Source organism: Pezoporus flaviventris, unplaced genomic scaffold (assembly GCF_033815535.1).
Source record: "Pezoporus flaviventris isolate CSIRO_AGI_PZ_B2104156 unplaced genomic scaffold, CSIRO_AGI_Pfla_v1 ptg000125l, whole genome shotgun sequence".
Lineage (NCBI taxonomy): Eukaryota > Metazoa > Chordata > Aves > Psittaciformes > Psittacidae > Pezoporus > Pezoporus flaviventris.
This window is the reverse complement of record NW_026892673.1, coordinates 533,492-558,205: the sequence shown is the minus strand read 5'-3', so window position 1 is coordinate 558,205 and position 24,714 is coordinate 533,492. Positions and strand designations below refer to the sequence as shown.

At 43.3% G+C, this 24,714-nt stretch overlaps 1 protein-coding gene across 13 annotated transcripts in view; it reads left to right on the top strand.

Moving 5' to 3' along the window:
• Nucleotides 1–24,714, top strand: part of LOC133282497 (CCR4-NOT transcription complex subunit 1-like) — an 89,786-nt gene that overhangs the window by 48,895 nt on the left and 16,177 nt on the right. For 7 of the 13 annotated variants that reach the window (XM_061478493.1, XM_061478494.1, XM_061478492.1 and 4 more), the window contains 15 exons: nt 4,829–4,979; nt 5,581–5,782; nt 7,570–7,716; nt 9,409–9,533; nt 10,315–10,601; nt 15,000–15,078; nt 16,505–16,735; nt 17,663–17,803; nt 18,672–18,851; nt 19,848–19,964; nt 20,362–20,472; nt 21,034–21,111; nt 21,413–21,587; nt 22,074–22,204; nt 22,752–23,048. In XM_061478493.1, coding sequence (XP_061334477.1) covers nt 4,829–4,979; nt 5,581–5,782; nt 7,570–7,716; nt 9,409–9,533; nt 10,315–10,601; nt 15,000–15,078; nt 16,505–16,735; nt 17,663–17,803; nt 18,672–18,851; nt 19,848–19,964; nt 20,362–20,472; nt 21,034–21,111; nt 21,413–21,587; nt 22,074–22,204; nt 22,752–23,048 — 2,452 coding nt within the window. The remainder of the gene's footprint in view (nt 1–4,828; nt 4,980–5,580; nt 5,783–7,569; nt 7,717–9,408; nt 9,534–10,314; nt 10,602–14,999; nt 15,079–16,504; nt 16,736–17,662; nt 17,804–18,671; nt 18,852–19,847; nt 19,965–20,361; nt 20,473–21,033; nt 21,112–21,412; nt 21,588–22,073; nt 22,205–22,751; nt 23,049–24,714) is intronic. The other 6 variants (XM_061478498.1, XM_061478490.1, XM_061478497.1 and 3 more) reach the window with 3 other exon arrangements.

Here is a 24,714-nt window from a genome sequence, read left to right as displayed (position 1 = left end):
TGTGTACTTGTGCATGCATCTCTAATTCCTCTTGTTTGTTCCCCATGCTATGGGTGTTTGTATAGAGGCATCTGAGCCGAGCTCCAAATGGAGCTGCCTCATTGGCTGGAGTGACTGGAATATCTCTATATTGCTTCAAGCATTTATTATAAGTGCTGGCAACTGACTGGGTGTGTTGGGATGGAATGATGCCCCCCTCTCCCAATACATCTGCTTTAAAGCTTTCTTGACCATTCTGGCAAGCCTCCTGCCAAAACTGCTCTTTCCCCTTTTTTGTCAGACCAGCTCCACCATCCTCCAGTGGACCTGGCTTCCCAAATCGAGGTGCATATTCTAGATACCCAAACCTCTGACTACGCATCACATACCGTAATGTCAACAAGGTATTGCAGGTGTTCTGGAGCTTGCCTTTTTTCCAGTGCAGTCTGGATCATTCCATGGCAGATGATAGGGCCATGTTTCCACTTCAGGGCTGTCGGTTCCAAGTGTACTGGATTGCCCCTCCATGTAAAAGCGAACTGTAGCCTGCACTCTGATGCCAAATGGATTTAGAAAAATGCATTGGCAGTATCAGTTGTGGTATCCCACTTGGCTGCCTTTGACTCCAGTTCATTGTTCTAGTTCTAGCATGTCAAGTTAGCATAGTTCAAGCGTATTTCAAGTTCTAGCATGTCTGGTCCATCGGCACTCAATGGTGATGTGGCTTCATTCAGGCCACAATAGTGTACTTTTAGTCTCCTCTCTCTGTTAGTTTTTCGCACTGGCCATATGGGGCTCTTAAAGGGTGAGCGAGCCTTGCTGATCACTCCTTGACTCTCCAGTCTATGGATCAGCTTATGAATGGGAATCAGGGAGTCTTGGTTGGTGTGATATTGATGCTGGTGCACTGTTGTGGTCACGATTGGCACTTGTTGTTCTTCGCCCTTCAGCAACCCCACAACAGAAGGTTCCTCTGAGAGACCAGGCAAGGTGGACAGCTGCTTCATTTTCTCCATCTCTAAGGCAGCAATACCAAATGCCCAGCGGTACCCTTTTTGGGTCTTTGAAGTACCCTCTCTTGAGGTAGTCTATGCCAAGGATGCACCGAGTGTCTGGACCAGTCAGAGTAGGGTGCTTTTGCCACTTCTTCCCTGTCAGGCTGATTTCAGCCTCCAGTACAGTCAACTCATATATAAATATAATATATATAATATAAATGGGTTCTACCCCTTGACAGCTTGATGGTATCAGGGTACACTGTGCACCGACATCTACTAGAGCCTTATAGTTCTGTGGGACTGATGTGCCAGGCCATCTGATCCACACAGTCCAGGAAACCCAGTTGTCCCTCACCTCCACTTGTATGCAGGCAGGGCCCCTCTAATAACAATGATAACAATTGGAGTGAAATCAGCTTTTTCATCCCATCTTGGAAGCTGCTCACAGAAGACTGGAGCAGCAACTTTCTTAGGATGATCATCCTTGACCTTTGTTCTCCTCTTCAGTTCACATACCTGTTCCTCCAGAACTGAGGTAGGCTTTCCAGCCCACTCTCTCATGTCTTCTCCATGATCCGACAGGTAAAATCGTAGGGTAGCCTGTGGCATGTGCCTTCTCTGTCTTCTATCTCGGGCTGTTAATAGCTGAGACATGGGTTGGTACATGTGAGGAGCTGGATAGATCAGATAGATTGTCTCTCTCTTGTTTCAACTCCTGGGTCAGGAGTATTTCCACAGCTGAAATAATGGAAGGGGTGAGATTGTCTTCAAACTCTTGTAGATGATGACTCACTTGGTGGTGCTGCCTCACTCCAGGTCATTGATGTCAATGAGTGGGCATATGATGATGGTGCACTCCTTGTAAGCTTCTGCCACATGGGTCGTGTACATTCGACTTCATCTGGATCTACGGGCACATTCCCTGCATCCAGCTTACAAGAGATCATCTCTAGAGTGACTGATTCTCTCAGGGCCTGGATACCTCTATCGTGGTCCTCTTGTTTGAGTGACACATTACATTGTCCTTGTAGGGAAACCTTTCCTTCACAGCTGCCAAGAGCCACCTCCAAAGGCTGAGGGACCGTTTGTCTTTTGCAGTCACTTTGTCAATTCCCCCTTCCCTAGCAAGTGATCCCAGCTGCTTAGCTTCCCTATCTTCTAGTTTGCGAGTGTCAGCCCCATTGTCCCAGCATCAGAGCAACCTTGCGACCCTGTGCTCCCTTGGAAGATGGCTGAAATATTTGTATATTCCACAGCTCAGTCGAGGTTCCTCTTCCTGTGATTCCTGTAGTAATAACTTGTTCAGATGCTGTCCCCTCTAGTGTGCCCATTGGGTCTTCATCTTTCTTTACTGCACAAGTTACTCTTCTTGGGCTCTCGTTTGCTTTTCTCCCTACTTATTGGGGAAACTGATATTGGCATGGCTTGGTCCTTTGGCTTAGCTGCAGCGTCTGTCACTGTGCTTGGAGCAGCTTTAGTGTCTGTCACTGTGGTTGGAGTGGGTGTTTTGTTTGGGGGGTGAGTAGCTGTGTTGTCTGTTGCTTTTTTTTTTTTTTTTGATCCAGAGACATCTTTTTCCTGCTCCTTACAAAACAGGGCTCTGTAGGCATAGGCCAAGCCCCAGCATGTTGCAGCTAGTTGTCCCTCTCTGGTATTGTCAGGACGACAGCTCATCTCATCTTAGTCTTCTGCTAGTTTTTCTGCTTTTTGCACTTGTTCAGGGGTGAAATTCCAAAGCACTGGAGGGGCTCACTGCCCTAGTTACTTGCCCATACTATCCTGCACACCCTGCCACTCATGACTGTCCAGCCTTGGGGGAAAATCTCATGCTAGTCCTTTTAGATTGTCATTTAACCTTAGACAAGACTCAAGCCCAACCCTGCTTAACTTTTGAGATCATATGAGATTGGGCGTTCTCAGGGTGGTATTGCCATGGGTAAAACATGCCGTATATGTGGCAACATATTGACCTCCAGCAAAAGCAGCAGGCAGGTTTCAAGGAAATCAGGAGGACATCCAAAACCTTTAAAATTCTTAAATGCTGCTTTAAATAACCTGGTTGTAGAGTGGAGGGTGTGAGGGAATGTCTCCTTCATACATTGCCATGAGAATGAAAAAAAAGACGTGTAATTGCTAACAATTCCTACTACTTGCCTCCCAAAGTATAGAGGTTATGGCCATGCTGAGAGTGTAAGCCAGACCAGTTTCGTGATCAGTGATTCTGTTGTATTACAAATCATTACCATGAAGTACAGCGAAACAAGAACCTTAGCCCAGGCCCCCCAAGATGATAAACAGTAAAACAGCAAATACTGGCTGCAAGTAAGGTGCAACATGCTGAAACTCTGAGATCAAGCACAACAACTCTGAGAGCAAATAGTGACTATTAATCCAAAACAATGAATGCTGATCACAAATATGATTAGACACTCTGCTCGGATCTGTTGCTATCTCAAACCTTTGAGCCTCACGTTGGTCACCACAAAGGACTGTTGTGGTTTAAGCCCAACTGGTAACTCAGCACCACGCAGCTGCTTGCTTGCTTTCCCCCTTCTTCCCCCCCCCTGCTCCCAGAGGGTTGGGGAGGAGAATCAAAAGAGTGTAAATTCTGCGGGTTGAGATAAGAACAGTCCAGTAAGTAAGGTACAAAACAAAACTATTACTACCACCATCAATAATAATAATGAGAGCAAATTTAAAACTAAAAGGGGAAAAGGAAAAGAACCCAATAAACCCAAGTGATGCCCAATACAATTGCTTACCACCTGCCGACTGATACCCAGCCCAACCTGAGAAGTGATCTGGGCCTTCCGGGTAACTCCCCCCAGTTTCTATACTGGACATGATGTGCTGTGCTATGGAATACCCCTTTGGCTAGTTTGGGTCAGGTGTCCTATCTCTGCTTCCTCCTGGCATCCCCTGCCCCTCCTCACTGGCAGAGCATGAGACTAAAGTCCTTTGTCAGAGTAAACATTACTTTGCAATAACTAAAACCGTCAGTGTGTTATCACCGTTGTTCTTGGAGTAAAGTTGAAAACACAGCACTGCACCAGCTGCTAAGAAGGAGAAAAATAACTGTTACAGCTGAACCCAGGACACGAAGTTTGAGTTTTCTGTTGGCTTTTGAATACAATTTCCTTGATTAGTTAGGCTTCCTCTCTGTTTTGGTTTAATGTAGGTGCATTAATATGTCTTTCACTTTTATAGACAGATGAATTTCAGTAAAGCAGGTGATGGTATTCGTTTCTCATCCTTTTTTGTCTTTTGAGTGTATAGCTAAAGCTTTAGTCATGTTGTGTCTGCTTTTTAGGAGAGACCTTGTGTGTAATGAGGTTCAGAATGGGAATAATTGCCAATTGTGGTGTCTGGGACAGGAACAGGCCTTGAGGAGCAGATTTAAATAAGGGATCACAGCATCAGTTATTGTGTGGTTAAATTCATGAGGCTGAACTGTATGGACCCTATAATGTGGACATCAGCAGACTAAGTGTTGTAGATAGTCTGCTCTTTCAAGGACTGCTGGAGCCATGTATGCACATATCACAGTTTTCTGTAAGTCATTACTTTCTCCGGCAGCTGTAAAAGTAGTATTTGCATTAGTGGAAACACAAGAATATGCTGTTGGAGATGAATTTTTAGAAATACAGTTTAGAATTTTCTATTTAAATATAGCATGTTTCTCTTGAGACATGCTCTAATATAAGTTTTGCAAATAACAATGTAACTTCTGCTGGGGCTGTTTTGCAGCTTCTATTTGTGAAATGTGGCCCTATTTTCTATAGGAAAACCAAATAAATTAGGGGGTTTAGTTTGATTGTTGCATGGCTCACTGTCCTACTTCCCTGTTCTAGGAGTGTTTCTCAGGAGCTGTCGGAGATGATCCTCTCCATGGTAGCTAACTGCAGCAATGTCATGAACAAGGCCAGGCAGCCACCACCTGGAGTTATGCCGAAAGGACGCCCGCCCAGCGCTAGCAGCTTGGATGCCATCTCTCCAGTACAGGTAGATGAATAACATGACATGTTTTTAGAAGCTGGTGTTGATTTACCACTAGTTCCACTGCACTATTTGAGCTCTTCAGCAGGACTAAGTAAAACATCATCTGGCTCCCTTAGTTTTATGCTGGCATGTCTAGATAACTTGTAATTACTAGAGTAATACCTGAGGGTTGTATTTCAGAACTGTCTTTCACTTCACAAATGTCTGCGAGAAGTAACTCAAGTATAGGAGGATCAAGTATAGCACTGAGGAGGGATAGAGATTTGGTTTATTTAAAATAACTGAGTGTTCCTTTGAAGTGCTAAAATTTACTAAATCTTTTGAGAATTAAGCACTGCCTTTGAACCTCATGTCTCGTTTGTAGCTTCACTGGCCAAGCAAGAGTTCTAGAGCATAAGGACTTGTTATAATTGGGGCTCTTCCACTCTCAACTGCTAATCTTTTGCAGGTGATCTGGATGACTTGAGAATCATGCAGTAACCATGCAGAAAAGCTCTTCTCAGGAATGTCTTGATATGTTGCTGTCTGTATACAAAACCTGCCAAAAATCAGCTTGATTGGGGTTTATGGATGTCTGTGTATAAATCTTCCTTTCTTCATTCAGATCGACTCAATTGCAGGAATGGCATCTCTTAGCTTAAGTGGCTCAGCTGCTCCTCACACTCAGAGCATGCAAGGCTTCCCTCCAAACCTGGGCTCTGCATTCAGTACTCCTCAGTCACCAGCAAAAGCATTCCCCCCTCTTTCTACCCAAAACCAGACAACGGGTTTCAGTGGCATTGGAGGACTGTCTTCACAGCTTCCAGGTACTGCTATCCCAGCGGAGTGGTTTGTATCTATGGCATATTGGAACTAAAACACTATTACTGCTGTAGTTGGAAATACTAGGTAGAGAGTTGTTTTATTATACAGTCCTTGCTCCTAGGTTGGGAGCTCGGGCTCGGGCTCGGTTAGTGCTTGGATGGGAAGACCGCCTGGGAATCCCGGGTGCTGGATGTTGACAGATCCTCTGGTGTTGACCAACCAGGTGGCCTTTGGAAAGTGTGTATCCCAGTGCTTGAAAGTTCCCCCGCCCATTGCTCTCAGTGTAGTTTTTAACAGCCCATTGTACCATTCGATTTTCCCAGAGGCTGGTGCGTGGTAGGGGATGTGATATACCCACTCAATGCCATGCTCTTTGACCCAAATATCTATAAGGTTATTCCGGAAATGAGTCCCATTGTCTGACTCAGTTCTCTCTGGGGTGCTGTGTCGCCACAAAATCTGTTTCTCAAGGCCCAGGATGCAACTTGTCATCCAGGACTCATGGTGTATCCTCTTTGGTCAGTTTGGGTCAGGTGTCCTGTCTCTGCTTCCTCCCGGCTTCCCCTCCTCCCTGGCAGAGCATGAGACTCTTAATCTCAGGGTTGTGGGTTCGAGCCCCACGTTGGGTGTCATGTAGATACCCATGTTCCCAAGAGTCGGGCCACTGAGGAACACCAGAACAACCAACAAGTGGATATACTTGATGAGTGATGGGGGAAGGGGGGGGGGGGGGGGGGCAGGAAAGGCTGTGTGCAGTATTGGATCGTTGCCTGCTGCCAGGGGAGAGCGTGAACGCAGTCCCCCACTAGCACAAATTATGCAGTAGACACCATGATCAAGCAGGCGGTTTTCCCAGGGCGAGGCTTATCCCTTGCACTCTGGGTGTGCTGACCCCTGCGATTTCCCCAAATGCGGGAAACTTGACTGGCTAGGAGGGTGTCCTTTGGCCAAGGACTTTGTGAGCTTCATGCTCTGCCAGGGAGGAGGAGAAGCCGGGAGGAAGCAGAGACAGGACACCTGACCCAAACTGACCAAAGAGACTGAATAATTTGAGCCTGGTGGGATGTCGGCAGATCCTATGCTGTTGCCTGCTGTGTAATACTTTTATAGCTCATCAACTAGATGTCTCCAGGTCACCAGCGACTAGCCCTGACTTCCCTCCAACCATCATCCCAACAGCCAATGAACTTAATTGTATTCCATACCACAGCAAGTCATGCTGAGGATGTAACTGGGAGTTAGCCGGAAGGGCTGGTGCACTGCGGGGTTGGAGGAGGTATGGGTCGGTGCTTGGTCGGGCTGGGGGGTGGCGAGTTATTGGTTGGCTGGTGGTGAGGTGATGTATTCTCTTCCCTTGTTATTTCCTTTATCAGTTATTATTGGTGGTAGTAGTAGTGATCTGTGTTATACCTTAGTTACTAAACTGTTCTTATCTCAACCCATGGGAGTTGCATTATTTTCGATTCTCCTCTCTGTCCCTCTGGTAGTAGGGGGAGGGAAAGAAGGGAGGGAGTGAGTGAACGAGCCCTCTGCCTGGTTTTAAACCATGGCAGTGATGAAACTTTGGAATGGTGCAACTGCAGTAGAAGTTTGAGAATCAACAGGGGGGTGATTTTTGACAGATTTTGGCAGCCTTATTTTAGATTAGGACAGAGATTAATTGCTTGAGAGAAAACTGCTTGATACTAGACTGCTATGAGGCTCTAGAGCTCTGATTTGGAAATTTCAAGTCCCTGGAGTGATTTACTGCAAAAGGTACAACCGAGATAATCAACTGTTTCCTTTTCAGTAGGAGGTCTTACTACGGGTAGCCTGACTGGCATAGGGACTGGAGCCCTGGGCCTTCCTGCGGTGAACAATGACCCCTTTGTGCAAAGGAAGCTGAGCACATCTGGACTGAACCAACCTACATTCCAGCAGAGTAAGATGAAACCTTGTAAGTGGTAGTGTTGTCTGTGGCTGTGAAGTGTGACAGTGGTCTGCAGTTAATCTGCATTTCCTTCAGGAGAGGCTTGGATCTGTAGGTGGTAAATGTTAGCAAAGTGGCTCCTGTATTATGCCATTAGTCTGGAAAAGTTGCTTCTGAACTTCTATATTGAAAGCTTGCCAAGTGGCTGGGGAGAGGGTTAAAAAGCTATTAGCATAAAAATATAACATGCGATGGATTTACATGAACAATGTGTGTCCTTTTTTTGTTGTGCTGTGTTTTGGACAGAAGTGTTCTTTTTACAGAGAAGCATATGCATCTGGTAAGAAGGTGATTTTGGGTTTGTCACAAGGTGTCATAGTTTAAGCCCAGCCAGTAACTCGGCACCATGCAGCTGTTTGCTCACTCCCCCACTTAGTTCCCCCACCCCCTCCAGGCAGGATGGGGAGGAGAATTGAAAGAATGTAATCCCCCATGGGTTGAGATAAGAACAGTCCAAGAACTAAAGCATAATACAAAACTACTACTACTACCATTAATAATGAAAAGGGAAATAACAAGGGGAGAGAATATAAAACTAAAAGGGGAAAAGGAACAGAAAACAATAAACCCATGTGATGCCCAATACAATTGCTCACCATCCACTGCCCGACCCAAGCAGCGATCTGGGCCTTCCGGGTAACTCCCCCCAGTTTCTATACTGGACATGATGTGCTGTGGTATGGAATACCCCTTTGGCTAGTTTGGGTAAGGTATCCTGTCTCTGCTTCCTCCTGGCTTCCCCTGCCCCTCCTCATTGGCAGATCATGAGACTGAAAAGTCCTTGATCGGGGTAAGCATTACTTAGCAACAGCTAAACCATAGGTGTGTTATCAGCATTGTTTTCAGACTAAAGCTGAAACACACTTACTAGGAAGAAGAATACAGTTGAATTCAGGACACAAGGTTAAACAAAGCTACTCTGGGGTAAGGTGCTCTTGCAGCAGACAACTTGACAGGTGAAGCAGTGAATCAGACTGAAATATTGGATGCAAATAAGACTAACAGAAGTTGGTGGGGAGATGGTTTTTTGGAAGGAATAATTTGGTTCCTAATACTGACCCATTATCTTTAATTCATTTATGCCTCTGAAGTATGCTCACGATGAAATATTCAGGAAATCAACTGTTGCCTTTAGGAAGCATAGCCATATGCTAAACCTTCCACACTGCTCTTACTGTGTGTTTCTTTTGATAGCTTCTCCATGAAAGCAAAGTTACATCTCTACGGATGGAAGCAGCTGTAGTAACCTTTGGTTAAAATTTTTGGGCTTGAACATCCAGTGCAAACTTGCTCAAAGCTTGCTGGCTGGCCTGAAAGTTTCTCTGCATGTTAGTTTTGTGTAGCATGCTTTAGTCTGTTTGCATTCATCTAGTTCAGGCATCAGCTGAGGTTAGTTTGGGATGCAGTAGGTTCTAGGAATGCATCAGTAGGAGGTTAATTCTATCATCTTAAGATTTAATTCTTTTGCATAAATACAATATATTGTATATCTATTTTTAAGTAAGTAATAGTTTCTGACTACTGGAAAGGTTAAATATCCTGTTCTTCAGGAGAACTAGCAGGTTCTGTATAGATTGTTCAAAGAGTTGAATAGGACTAGATGAAATCCTGATTGCTTCAGGTTGTTCTGAGCATGATAACTGTTCTCTTTTTTAATAGCTGACTTATCTCAGGTGTGGCCAGAGGCTAATCAGCACTTTAGCAAAGAAATAGATGATGAGGCAAACAGCTACTTTCAGCGTATTTACAACCATCCACCACATCCAACCATGTCAGTAGATGAGGTGAGTACCCTTCAGTAGCAGTTGCATCACCTGTCCAATGACTTGCTATAAACTTGATGGTAATTATTCCTACATAAGCCTTAGTGGAAAATAATAAAGGGCTCATGGTAGATGCTTGCAGCATTGCTTTTTTGCTTGAAGTTGTGTATTTCTAAGAGAGGATGATTTTGCTGTAAAGTTGCAGTTGGTAGTTACATTCAGCTTTGACTTTTAGATGTCTAACACTCCTGAAATGATGCTGACTGGGAAGAGTTTGACATGGAGTGGAAGTTTGTGTCTTCAAAATAAGTGCTAAAGTGTGCCTTTAAGTAGTCTCTATAAGTTACACTTATTTTGAATATGTTTAAAGTATCTAAAAATTGCTACAGCTTCCAAATATATAAAGGTGCCTGAAGCTCTACCTTCAGAGCTTTGGTAATTATTTTGGTTAGTCTCAATGAGAGTAATTATCAGTCTGATGTACTTGCTCTTTGAAGTATTTCAAGTTTATTTGAATATATTTGTGTGACTATGAATTATGGAAGGCACTGAACGTTAATTAAGTTTTACATGAAGACAGTTACTGAAAAGAAAGGGGAGAAAACTGAAGCCTGAAGAGAAAGCTGCTTGTAGTGGTGTAGTGTCTAATGGCTAATATGAGGGGTTTTGAAGCAGCTATTTTGCAGTGGAGCTTGTGGTAGTACAATTTACCTTAGTAGCTGCAAGCACTCTTGAAACCTCAAGATGCAGAAGGGCTGAAATAAAGCAAATCTGTTGGTAATAATTTACCATTCCTTTGCAGGTCTTAGAAATGCTGCAGAGGTTTAAGGACTCCAACATAAAACGGGAACGAGAAGTGTTTAACTGTATGCTGAGGAACTTGTTTGAGGAATACCGCTTCTTTCCCCAGTACCCAGATAAAGAGCTGCACATAACAGCCTGCCTCTTTGGTGGGATCATAGAGAAAGGACTGGTTACTTATATGGCATTGGGCCTGGCCCTGCGCTATGTTCTTGAAGCCTTACGAAAGCCTTTTGCGTCAAAAATGTACTATTTTGGTATTGCTGCACTAGATAGATTTAAAAATAGGTAAGTGTGGGTTTTGGTAATATTTTAACAAGGCATTATATGTACTGTTACACCTTGAACCTGCTCTAATTATGCAGTGCAAGAGTGCTTATGTGCTAGAAATTTACACATCTCAACTTCAGTATTACTTTTAAGATATTCTGAGATGAAACAAAATGTGCTCATGTACTATTTAAAGGGTCACTTTTAAACACCAAAATGTTCAGTGTAGTACCTGTATAAATGCAAGGTAAAGTGAGATGTTGAAACTACTTAGTGAACTTGCTGACAAAAATAATTGGGGAAGTATTGAGTTAGATGAAGTTGTCAGCTTGTTGGAAACAGGGTGAATGGAATTACTCTTTACAGGTGCATTCTAATGGAGTGCTGTTTGCACTGTTCATTACTGAAAGCTGGCTAGGAATTAGCTCTAGGACTTTGGTTTAACACAGAAATCTCAAGTATGGCAAAATGTCTTTAAAAAAGAAAAATAAAAGCTTTCTCAAAGCTTTTACTGGGTTGCAGGGAGAGGAGTCTCTCAAGGCAGGCTGCTGTAGTAGGCAGGATTATACACCCATGGGGAAAAATCTCCATTCTGATCAAGGAGAACCTGCGAATGAAGCACTCCATAGACAGATAGGAAAAGCCTCATGCTCGCAGGACCTTCTTCTCATGGGTGACTTCAACCACCCTGACATCTGTTGGAAGGATGGGACGGTATGGCCCAGCACAAGCAATCCAGGAGGTTCCTCGATTGTGTAGAAGACAACTTCCTTCTGCAAGTAATAGAGGAGCCGACAAGGACAGGTGCATGCTTGACCTCGTGCTCACCAACAGGGAAGGGCTCGTTGGAAATGTGACTCTCCAGGGCAGCCTTGGATGCAGCGATCATGACATGCTTGAATTTGAGATCCTCAGGACAGTGAGAACAGCATGCAGCAAGCTCACTGCCCTGGACTTCAAGAGAGCAGACTTTGGCCTCTTCAGGAACCTGCTTAGTAAGGTTTCATGGGATACAGCCCTAGAGGGCAGGGGGGACCAAGACTGTTGATTGATATTCAAGGATCACCTGATGAAAGCTCAGGAGTGTTGCATCCCAACTAGAAGGAAGTGCAGGAGGAGGGCCAGGAGACCTCCTTGGATGGATAAGGAGCTGCTGAAGAAAATTCAAAGGAAAAAAAAGGCTTATAAAAGGTGGAAGCAAAGACAGCCAGCCTGGGAAGAATACAGGGATGTTGTCTGGGAAGCTCAGGACCAGGTTAGGAAAGCTAAGGCCCAGTTAGAATTAAACTTGGCTAGGGATGTGAAAGATAACAGGAAGGGATTCTAAAGGTAAATAGCAAAAGAAAGATGGATTAGGGACAATGTGGGCCCTCTCCAGAAGCTATCAGGATAACTGGCTACCCTGGATTTTGAGAAGGCTGAGGTTCTCAATGACTTCTTTGACTCAGTCTTCACAGGCAGATGCGCTGAGCACACCACCTAAATCTTGGAAGGCAGATGCAGGGACTGTGAGAATGAAGACCTTAGGCCCACTGTAGGAGAGGAACTGGTTCGAGACCATCTTAAAAATCTGAATGTGCACAAGTCCGTGGATCCTGATGAGATCCATCTGCGGGTCCTGAAGGAGCTGGCGAATGAAGTTGCGAAGCCGCTGTCCATCATATTTGAGGAATCATGGCAGTCAGGTGAAGTTCCCGATGACTGGAAAAAAAGGAAAATATAACCCCCATTTTCAAGAAGGGGAAAATGGATGACCCAAGGAATTACAGACCAGTCAGTCTCGCCTCTGTGCCTGGCAAAATCTTGGAGCAGATTCTCCTGGAAGGCATGCTAAGGCACATGAAAATCAACAAGGTGCTTGGTGACAGCCAGCATGGCTTCACTAAGGGGAAATCCTGCCTGACCAATTTGGTGGCCTTCTATGATGGGGCTACAGAACTGATGGACAGGGGTAGAGCAGCAGATGTCTTCTACCTGGACTTGTGTAAAGCGTTCGACGCTGTCCCACACGACATCCTTGTCTGTAAATTGGAGAGATATCAATTTGATGGATGGACCACTCAGTGGATAAATAACTGGCTAGATGGCCGCACGCAAAGAGTTGTGGTCAATGTCTCAGTGTCCGGCTGGAGACCAGTAATGAGTGGTGTCCCTCAGGGATCAGTGTTGGGATCGGTCTTGTTTAACATCTTTGTTGCTGACATGGACAGTGGGATTGAGTGCGCCCTCAGCAAGTTTGCCGATGCCACCAAGCTGTGTGGTTCGGTTGATACCCTGGAGGGAAGGAATGCCATCCAGAGGGACCCTGACACACTTGTGAGGTGGGCTGATGCCAACTTCATGAAGTTTAACCATGCCAAGTGCAAGGTCCTACACCTGGGTCAGAGCGATCCCAGGCACAGGTATGGGTTGGGCAAAGAAGTGATTCAGAGCAGCCCTGTGGAGAAGGACTTGGGGGTGTTGGTTGATGAGAAAATGAACATGGGCCAGCAGCGTGTGCTTGCAGCCCAAAACACCAACTGTATCCTGGGCTGCATCAAAAGGAGCGTGACCAGCAGGTCAAAGGAGGTGATCCTGCCCCTCTACCTGGAGTGTTGTGTGCAGTTCTGTTGTCCTCAACATATAAAGGACATGGAACTGTTGGAACAAGTCTAGAGAAGGGCCACAAGGATGATCAGGTGACTGGAGCACCTCCCGTATGAAGACAGGCTGAGGATGTTCAGCCTGGAGAAGAGAAGGCTGCGCGGAGACCTCATAGCAGTCTTCCAGTATCTGAAGGGGGCCTATAGGGATGCTGGAGAGGGACTCTTCATTAGAGACTGCAGTGATAGGATAAGGGGTAACAGGTTAAAACTTAAACAGAGGAAGTTTAGATTGGATATAAGGAGGAAAATCTTTCCTGTTAGGGTGGTGAGGCACTGGAATGGGTTGCCCAGGGAAGTTGTGGATGTTCCATCCCTGGCAGTGTTCAAGGCCAGGTTGGACAAGGCCTTGGGTGATATGATTTAGTGTAAGGTGTCCCTGCCCATGGCAGGGGGGTTGGAACTAGATGATCTTAAGGTCCTTTCCAACTCTGATTGTTCTGTGATTCTATCATTCTAAGAAGATAATTGAACTTGAAAATCATTAGAAAGCTTCCTGCAATTAGTTAATGAGTAGAAATGTGTGGACTCTTAAGCAAGCAGCACATTATCTTCTAGCCTTATTCTTCTTTTATCGTTCATCTGCCCTGAATTATTTAATCTTTAGTAAAAGCTGTTGCTTGCAGCATTCGTGGTTGGATACTGTGTTATGGAGTTAGCTGAGCAGGATGAATAAAGACTCTTAAGGCTGACATGCTTGAAACTTAGCTGTATTCTTACTCCTCTTAAGAACCATTTTAAGCAGGACCTAAAGATTTTACTCTCAAGGAGTAGTAGCAGCATCTAGCATTCATAAGTCGAACTTTAATAATTGGTGTACATAGGTGAAGCTTCTGTTTTGGGTTTTGGGGTACTCTGGTTTGCTGTTTAAAATACACTGAGCCAGGCTACAAGTTACTTATCCAACAATCTTACTGCAAAAACTGAATATAAATACAAGCTCTGAGTAGCAGGATGGACTGAAAAGCATTATCCACAGAGAAGTGCTTAGGAGGAAGTGAATTGTGTGCTCAGTCAGAAGCATAGAGATGTAGGATAAGTTGCTGTGAATAAACCTTGTGTTTTCCTGTTAAATTAATTAATTTCAAATGAGTTTTGCACCAAAATGTAATTTGTAGAAGATGCTTTGCTTTTAGCTGTCCTAGGTTCAGCTGTAACTGTTATTTTTCAGTATATAACAGTACAATACAAAACTAGTACTACTACCACTAATAATAATAATGATAAGGGAAATAACCAGGGGAGAAAATATGAAACTGGAAAGGAAAAGGAAAAGATAACAATAAACACAAGTGATGCCCAATACAATTGCTCATCACCCACCAACCAATACCCAGCCTGACCTCAGCAGCGATCTGGCCTTCTGGGTAACTCCCTCCAGTTTCTATACTGGGCATGATGTGCTGTGGTATGGAATACCCCTTTGGCTAGTTTGGGTCAAGTGTCCTGTCTTTGCTTCCTCCCAGCTTCCCCTCCTTCCTGCCAGAGCATGAGACTGAGAAAGTCCTTGGTCAGAGTCAACATTACTTAATACACCAATGTTTTTAGTTGTTGCTATCAGCATTGTTCTCAGACTAAAGTCAAAAACACAGCACTGCACCAGCTTCTAGGAAGGAGAAAAAAACCTGCTACAGCTGAACACAGGACAATAGCACAGCTGTTGCAAGGAGTCCAGAAGTAATTCTGTGATGCAGCATGGGAATGACACACCACTGTTGTATTTCTCTGTGATACTGTTTCTGAACTGTGCTTATGCATCTGTTCTATCTGACAGATTGAAGGACTATCCTCAGTATTGTCAGCACTTGGCTTCTATTAGTCACTTTATACAGTTCCCTCATCACTTACAAGAGGTGAGTGTTTGTGTTAGCACACTGGCTTTCTATGATTTTAATTTTTTTTGAGCAAATTCCTTTTTTCCTTTGGAAACATAGTCTCACCTGTCACAGTTTTAGGCAGTGTACATCCACAGAGTCAAATGCCTTTTCTTTAAAGGTTTTGCTGTGTGGTAGGGTGGGCAGTTGAAGGTGGTTATATGGTACCTCTTCTGTTTCCATAAACATGTTTGGGTTGCTTGTGTAGAAATAACAGCCTGACTATAACTGCATGATCAACCAGTGCACACCGCTGTGCGCAAAGGTTTTCAAGTGCTTCAGTGGATTCATATTCCAGTCCCTCAGTGGATTCATATTCCAGTCCCTTAAGGATTTTGAGTTTTCCTCTAAAATAGAAGGCATTCAGTGAGGTTTATATGGTTTCATACTTAGACCTGTCAAAATAATCCAGATAAAGGTGAGGAAAAAGGAGAAAAATTTCATTCCTGAAGGTCTGATCAGAGTAATAGGAATACTCTGCAGTCCAAACCAGTGTTAATCATGGTGTCTGCCTCGAAGGTGCTTTCATTGATAGAAATACAGAAAAACTAATCCCACTGGCAGAGCTTGAGAGCATGATCTAACTGAGGAAAAATGGTCAGCTCTAACATGAAAATAGAGAGGCCATCTCCCCAAAGCTGCACAATCCAATATAGTCTGAAACCTATTAGTGAAATTCTGTTCTCTGATGTTACCACTTTCTGGGTAAATTTATTACATGGAGGAAGGAACTAATTTTCTACTGTAGAAGATGTAAAATCTTGAAGTCTCTGTTTCAGAACTGTGGTTTTGCTTAATAATTGTGAACTTCAGACTTTACCATGTCTATGTAGCTGTAGGATTCTTTGGGTAAGACTTCTTACCTGCTTTGTTGCCAGCTGCATAGAATCATAGAATGGTTTAGGTGGGAAGGGACCTTATAGCTCATCCAGTTCTGACCCCCTGCCACAGGGACACCTTCCACTAGAGCAGGTTGCTCCAAGCCCTGTCCAATCTGGCCTTGAACACTGCCAGGGATGGGGCAGCCACAGCTTCTCTGGGCAACCTTTGTGAGTATCGAGAAACTGGCACGTTTTTTTTTTTGGCTCTTCCCCTCTTTTGCTCTGCTATCCTAGGCTTGCAGGGGTGGTTTTTTTTTTTTGCGCAGTGCTCTAAAATTTTTAACGCTCTTGATGCTTTGTTGAGGTCAGAGGTAGAGCTTGAGGCTCCTCTCCAGTAAGAAAGTAAATAGTGACGAGATCTGCTTTATAAGTCTGAAGTTGTAGTTTGCAGATTCTTTTAATGGCATTAATGTCAATTATTTTAAAGATTGTTGGCAAACCTTTATTCTGCTCATGCTAAAACTCAGCCTGTATTTCTGTAGCTGCATGTGAACTTATGTATGTGCTTGTTCATCCATTTTCAGTACATAGAATATGGACAGCAATCCAGAGATCCTCCTGTGAAGATGCAGGGTTCAATCACCACCCCTGGAAGTATCGCACTTGCCCAGGCTCAGGCCCAGGCCCAAGTTCCAGCAAAAACTCCTCTTGCTGGCCAAGTCAGCACTATAGCAACCACCTCAACCACCACCACTGTTGCAAAAACTATTACAATCACCCGACCAACTGGAGTCAGCTTCAAGAAAGATGTGCCGGTAAGCAGTCTGTCACGCCACTGCTTTTACTGGAGCAGGAGCAGAGTTATGTTGCTTATCTGGATTGAGTACATATAGACAAAATCCACTTTAATTTCTGCACAACTGTGTTCCAGATTATATATCTAAAGGGTGTAACCTTTTAAAATATGGCTAATGCTTTTGTAGAGAGAAGGCATTTTTGATCATGAAACTGCAGACTCATTATAGTGTCAGGTAGAAATGTGTTTATCGAGGCTTTCATTATTAAAACAGAGAGCCATCATTTCTGTTAATGACTTGCAATAAGACTCTTAAAATAGTTGGCAGCTGGTATTCTGCTTGGGGCTTGAGAACACTTGCCGCACACTAAATCACATTTGACCTAGCAGTTGTCACTGCTTTAGGTTTTCCAGATCTTTAGTCACTTCCATAAACAAACCTTTGAACTGCCAGTCAGAGTCAGGGTTGGCAGAATCGGGGCTGGCAGATTCTGTTCCACAGAAAGTGCTGAGGTCTCGTGTGTAGAGCTGTTACTGTGTGGTAACTGATGCACTGTAAAGTCAAGTCGAGCCTGTCTTGTTCCCTGTTACTGTCTTTGTGTAGTTCTCTTAAAATAAGCTCTTCAAACTTGAAGGAGGCAAAAACTAAAGGTAGCTGAAAGTGTTGTGAACAAATTGGGGGGACAGTCCATAGTATAGCTATTAATGTCTTTCACACCTGATTATGTTATGTAGATAGTAGCATTCTTCTGCTGTGTATTGATCATGGTCTGTAGAGTAAGAAACCCACTTGGCTCTGTTAGAATGCTGCTGATAATGCGTCTGAAACAGTAGATGTCACCTCATGGAACTCAAGTCTTTTTTTCACTTGACAGAACAGAGCAAAAGTTTCTTTTGATGTCTCCTCAAGATATTGTCCATTTTTAACTTCCTGTTCTCCCTCCAGCCTTCCATTAATACTACCAACATTGATACATTGTTAGTAGCAACAGATCAAGCTGAGAGAATTGTGGAACCTCCAGAGAATGTCCAGGAAAAAATTGCTTTCATCTTCAATAATCTGTCTCAGTCAAATATGACACAGAAGGCAAGTATGGAAGAACTCTAGTAAAGTCAGTTTTTCATATATTTCTGGAAATGCATTCTAAAGTGGTGGGTGATGATGTTTCTACAAAAATTCCAACTTGCAAAAAATTGGGAGGGAGCACACTGTAAAGAAATGGTAGTTTCCAGCACTCTGCTTGAATCTCTTTGGAGATACAATTTTTCAGGGAAAGGAGAGCTGGGTAAAAGATAGCTGATCTTCATCTTGCTTTCTCCTACAAGTTTCCTTGCTTTCTCCTACAAGTTTCCTTGCTTCTGTATAGCCATATCCTTTGTACTGAAGTGTTCTAGGTCAGTAATGCTCTGTTTTCAGGAAAGCACTTCTATTAGATGCCCAGAGTAATTGCTGGATAGTCCTTCCTGATTATTTGTCATTTGAATGAACTGTAAAATACTAATGCAAGTTTCTGAAAAACATTAATACAAGTTTGAACAAATACATCATAAGTGGGCTGAGTACCATTTAATATTGCAAGGTTCAGCTGATGGACTCTTGTATTTCAGGCTGGATTTTTAGTGAACCAGTGGAGGTCTGCAGTACTGCTGCCAGCTGAGCTGTCTGGTGGACAGATGGCTTTAACCTAAGATGCCTATATTTATTTTGCAGTTACCTGGTAAATAGCTAAGTGAGGGAGAATTAAACTATTATGTTGTGCTGATTTCATGATTGTCCTTATTGGTTGAGCAGATCTTTGGATAATGAGATGCTGATTTCAAAGCATTTTTTTAAAAAGCAACCTAGTGTTAAAAGCAATTGACTGGCCATGATTATGTGTCAGAGCTAACCCCAGAAGTTTTTGGTCATCGCCTTACATATTCTGTGGCTTGCTTTTTCTTTGGTATGGAGACAGGTTGAAGAGTTGAAGGAAACAGTGAAAGAAGAGTTCATGCCTTGGGTATCACAGTATCTTGTGATGAAGAGAGTTAGTATTGAGCCCAACTTTCACAGCTTGTATTCAAACTTCCTTGACACACTTAAGAATCCAGAGTTTAATAAAATGGTTCTGAATGAAACCTACAGAAATATCAAGGTAAGTAGCACAAGTTTTCTAATACTGGGGTAGGTTTACAGATTTAGGAAGGTTCTCCTCCTGATACTTGCTTACTATGTTGGTGATCTTCATATATGGAATATCATTCAAAAATCTTCTTACTAACTTAGAATTGAACTAACAGATTACCTTTATGAATACTAAGATTCTTCTGTTTTCCATCAAGAATGTACCAAAGACTTAATTTGGATTGTATAATGAGACAGCAAATCTGCATTTGAATTCATTTATGTAGGTGGACCCTAAATTTATGTGAAGCTTGTAAATTATAACCTAGGGGAAAATTGATTATGGTCTAGTTTTTTTGTGTGGGGAAAGTGTAGAGATAAGAAAACCACACTTGTAAAAGATGGGGCGTAACAACCAAAATTTACTGGAGGGCTAAGATAATGTAAAGGGGAGGAGGTGGGAGAAGCAAGCAGAAGAGATGAGGGGGTGAAACAAGTTTGTCAAGCAAGCACTTTTTTTAAACCTGACCACCATGGGTTACACTATTAGCGCAAAAGAATCTCCTGGCTCTCTGGAGCACAGCTGACCTTGCTCTGTTCAGCTCCTGCTTCTCCGAAGCTAAGGAACAGAAATAACAGGCAGAATACTTGTGAGCCTTGAAATGTGAATTAAATGGCTTCCCAAGAAGTGCTTTCAGGTCTGTGGTGGAGCATTAAGAAGTAGCAGTGCCTTGCCAAGTTAGAGTTTAGTAATTGAGTAGTTGTAACAGTCTTGACAGTAAATGGGAAGGTCTGGGAAAGTGTAACCCTCCTTTTTGACCCTCTTGAAAGAAAAGGATTTTGAGATCATTACAGAGCAGATTTACAGGGTGCTGCTGAGATGTGAAGGCTGCTCTTGAGTATCTCTGTAATGTGATTGGAGCTCAGAACTTCATGTTCCAAAACTTTGTCTTCAGTCAGATCAGCTGTTGGATTTGGATTTTGAGTCTGATTATGATTGTTGCTTGAGCTGCTTTTATTTCATTAGGTGCTACTGACATCAGATAAAGCTGCAGCCAACTTCTCAGACCGTTCCTTGTTAAAGAACCTTGGTCACTGGCTGGGAATGATTACACTGGCTAAAAATAAGCCTATCTTGCACACGGTGAGCTTTTGTCTTTATGGATTTGTTTGGTGGAAATTGATAGCCTATGCTATTGCATAACAGCATGTTTGGGACATTTTATCACCCTACTGGTGCCACTTTTTTGTGTGCTTAGTACAATGTATGATTCCAGAGTTGGTCATTTAAGACGTCTAAATATTATATTAGAAAAGTTAGTAAAGTTCTTGCCAAAATAAATTCTTTGTAAAAACGTATATCTGTAACTCTGTTAAAGAAGTAACTGCTGCTATGTAAGTGTATGTCAAATTTAAGTACTGTCGTGGCTCAGCCTTGCCAGTATGTCCTATAAGGAAATAGGGTTTAAGTAGAATTTTTTCAGTGTGGTTGCTGTTTTCTCCACCCTCTTCCCCTTATCAGTTGTTGATGTATTTTTCAGGATTTGGATGTGAAATCGCTACTGCTGGAAGCATACGTAAAGGGACAGCAGGAATTGCTTTATGTAGTGCCATTTGTTGCCAAAGTCTTAGAATCTAGTGTCAGGAGTGTGGTAAGTGACTTTGTGCTGACAGAGTTATTGCTCAAGTGGCAAAGCAAGTATGACAGAAAGTAGATTGAATTTCATGGAGAGAAAGAAAAGGGATGACAGGGCTTGAAGTGAAGGAGTTCTGTTTTGAGGGAAAGTACATGGCCTGTGCATTTTTGCAGTCTAGGTCATGTGAGCTGAACTGCACTGTTATATCCCTGAACAGAACTCTATTGAGAAACAGATGCCATTGAAGAGGTTCTAGGATATATTCTTTTATTTATTTTTATTATTATTATTATTTTATTCCCCCATTCCTCTTTGACCCTTATCAGATCTTGTCAGTTCTGCTTGACATAGAACTGATCTCACAGAAGGACTGGGTCATTGTGTTTTCAGTTTAATGTTCAGCTAGCTTCCTAATCTAGTTCCAGTCAGAGTACTAAATGCAACCCTAATTGCAGCTGTACAAGCTTTTCTATGGCTGTGTGCACACATAGCTGTTCATATTTCACAAATTTCTAGTCCTAAGTTACCCAGATGATTCAAGGAGTTTGTCATGCTGCTTTCCTCTGTCTCTTGTAGGTCTTCAGGCCTCCAAATCCATGGACAATGGCCATTATGAATGTTTTAGCTGAGCTACATCAAGAACATGATCTAAAAGTAAACTTCTGTTTCTCTTTCCTATACCTACTGAATGTGAGGTTTTCTTGACATATTGGTCAAGAGGGGTGTGTTGTGAAGGACCAGATTTCACCTCTCACTTTATCATGGGGAGAATTAGGCATTGCTTAATTTGGTAGAACTTGGATGAAATTCTTCTCCTGTGAGGTCCGTATGCAAGATATTCGTGTAATCCTCAGTCTCTAAAAGGCCTGGGGTTAGAATGGGAAGCTTGGGAATCAAGCATCCCAGTAAACGTTTTGGGTATTGTGATGTAACCTAAACTAGACTTGTTGTGCAGTTGAATCTGAAGTTTGAGATTGAGGTGCTCTGCAAGAATCTTGCACTAGACATCAATGAACTGAAGCCTGGAAGCCTCCTGAAAGATAAGGATCGTCTGAAAAATCTAGATGAGCAGCTGTCTGCTCCAAAGAAGGACATGAAGCAGCTGGAAGAGCTACCACCCATCACAACTAGTAAGTACATCCAGAATCCAGAGCTGCATTCTAGAAGTTCATATAAGGCAGGTTATGCTACTGCAAAGAAAAATGTGAAGCTATATATGCTATTGTAACATTGCTAAATGCTTGAGAGCCCTTTGATAGTTTTGTGAAAGATGGGAAGGGAATGGAAGCCATCCTGAGGGCTAATTCTACATATGCTCTGTGTAGCTACTCCTTAGAAGGGAGTGAAGCAGGATGATCTATTAACAGGACATCGGGAGCTAAGCTGTGTCATAACAAACAGCTCTGTTAAAATGTGCTGAAGCTAGTTTGGTACTAATCATTGGGAAAACGGAGAATAAAAATTGCTTGATAAGTTTAGGAGGCTTCATGATCAAAGTGCAAAGTTTCTTGATCACTTACTGGTTTATTGCTGGTTTAAATGAGAATCACATACTTCCACTTATAAGCATTTGCTTTTCAGTAATGGTTCAATACAAACGTTCTTGTATTCTACAGCTGCTTCTACAACTCCAGCTACCAGTGCCACTTGTACAGCCACGGTTCCTCCACAGCCCCAGTACAGTTACCATGACATCAACGTCTATTCTTTAGGAGGGTTGGCTCCACACATTACCTTAAATCCAACAGTAAGTTTTAGAGCTGATTTGCTTTGCTATAAAAATTCTTACCACCAGTGTCACCACAGAACTCAGCTGGTGGGAGCAGCAGTTTGTAAGTTGAAGTTATTGGAGAGTCACTTCTCAAAAGTAATGGAGTGGGTGCATGCTAACAAGTAATCAAATGGAGAACTTTGGGGGTGGTTAGTAGTTGCATTAGCAGTCTTGATGGTCAAGTGATCTTTCACTGTGATATTAGTATCAAGTTTTTTTCTGGCAATAAGTGTCAGTTGGGATAGTTGCTCTTGGGGCTTAAGCTTAAAAGGAACTTCCATGCTCCCTTTGACCAGTCAGTGACCTTGCTCTTAAGTTAGTCTTTGCATTGTGCAACTTTGAAAAAAAAATGGTCATGTCCCAGTTAAAGATTTGTCAAATATTGTAATAGCTTCATGTGGAACATGGGAGTGCCATGCTGCAAATGAGCTATGACGGTAAACTTTAAAGTAAATTAGAATCCCATCTACCCTAAACATTCACAGTTTCTGAACTTTTTCTCACTTCCCTAACCCTTCTCCAGATCCTGCTGTTCCAAGCCCACCCACAGTTGAAGCAGTGTGTGCGGCAGGCAATCGAGCGAGCAGTGCAAGAGCTTGTCCATCCAGTGGTGGATCGATCTATTAAGATTGCCATGACTACTTGTGAGCAGATAGTCAGGAAGGACTTTGCACTGGATTCAGAGGAGTCTCGAATGCGTGTGGCCGCGCACCATATGATGCGGAACCTGACTGCTGGGATGGCCATGATCACGTGCAGGGAACCTTTGCTGATGAGCATAGCTACCAACTTGAAAAACAGTTTTGTTACTGCACTGAGGGTAAGAGCCGCATATATCATCTGAAGCTTATTTCCAACTTGCAGGACTGTAGACATCCAGCACTAGCAAATCAGTTCTCCACACTGTAGACTTGCTGATTAATTATGTATCTTAACTAGTGTGGAGCTTAATTTAGTGGACAAAAATTTCATTATTCTTGTAGAACTACAGCAGAAAGACTGCTGAGATTACAGCTCATGTCAAGCACTCTAAAGCCTGTAAAGTGGATCTTGCTTTATTGCACACAAACTTCGCAACTACCTTTTCATTTTGCCAACCTTTTCTCTCCAGTTTGATCACATTATGAAGCCTTGGAGTGCTTATCTTTCTGTGGGCTTTGAGGTAGAATAGAGTGGGAGGACAGAATTGATTCTGGGACCTTCTGGTGATGTCTTGGGTTGTTTCAGCATGCACGCTTGAGGCAGATTTTATTCACTTGTGCTGTTAGCAGATATATAAAGACTCTTCTGCACAGCTTGTGAATTCATTGGGTTTTGTAGAGGCTATTTTCAGGTCTCTTAATGAACAAAGTTTGAGCTGAAGTGGTAGCTTTACCTTCTTGACTAAATGGAACAGTTCATGACGTACTGGCCAGAACAGCAGCTGCTACCTAGAGTAGTTGCTGTGCTTACCATTGGTGTCAGCACAGACACAAGAGCATAAAGATCTCTGAAAGATCAAGGCATAGATCCTTTCAGGGATTTAAAAGAGAAATAGTTCAGGGACTGCCTATCTCTTGGTTAAGGGCATGTTACTGTCTCCCATCTCATAGGGAGTGACAGTGCAAAGGACCTTTTGCAGTGGCATTGCTCTCTTGCATGGTAACTGCCTTGAGGGCAGGATTTAATGTTCTGAAGGGATTGCAGAATATTACAGAGAACAGTATCTGCAGGTATGGGATGGATAGTCCATGCTGTAACTCCCAGACCTCAAACAGTTGACCCTTCATATACAGGACTTCAGGTAACATGATTGCTGAGATGAAGACCAGGAAAAGCATACAAGTTAATCTTGTTCTATCCATCTTAAACACAAGGATGGGAGTAAACAGTTTTAGTATTGCGCAGGGACACCTTCCACTAGAGCAGGTTGCTCCAAGGTCCAACCTGGCCTTGAACACTGCCAGGGATGGGGCAGCCACAGCTTCTCTGGGCAACCTGTGCCAGGGCCTCACCACCCTCACAGGGAAAGAAGATCTCATCTGAGTCTCCCTTCTGTCAGGTTAAAGCCATTCCCCTTTGTCTTGTCCCTACAGACCCTTGTCAAAAGCCCCTCTCCAGCTTTCTTGTAGCCCCTTTAGGCACTGGAGCTGCTCTAAGGTCTCCCTGGAGCCTTCTCTTCTCTGGGCTGAACAAACCCAGCTCTCTCAGCCTGTCTCCAGAGCAGAGGTGCTCCAGCCCTCAGAACATCTTCATGGCCTCCTCTAGACTCGCTCGAGCAGGTCCATATCCGTCTTGCATTGGGGGCCCCAGAGCTGAACACAGTAAGGTATCAGATAAGACTACAGTTCAGACAGGGAGGCCCTTGGAGAATTCTGGTTATATCTTGGGTGGTATCCAAGAGAAAGTAGCAATGTGGCAGTTGTGGAGGGAGGGTGAGCATAGACCAGTGTTAAAGCCGGGCATATCTACCAGGTGTAATGTGCCCCTGAAGGATATGTGTAAGC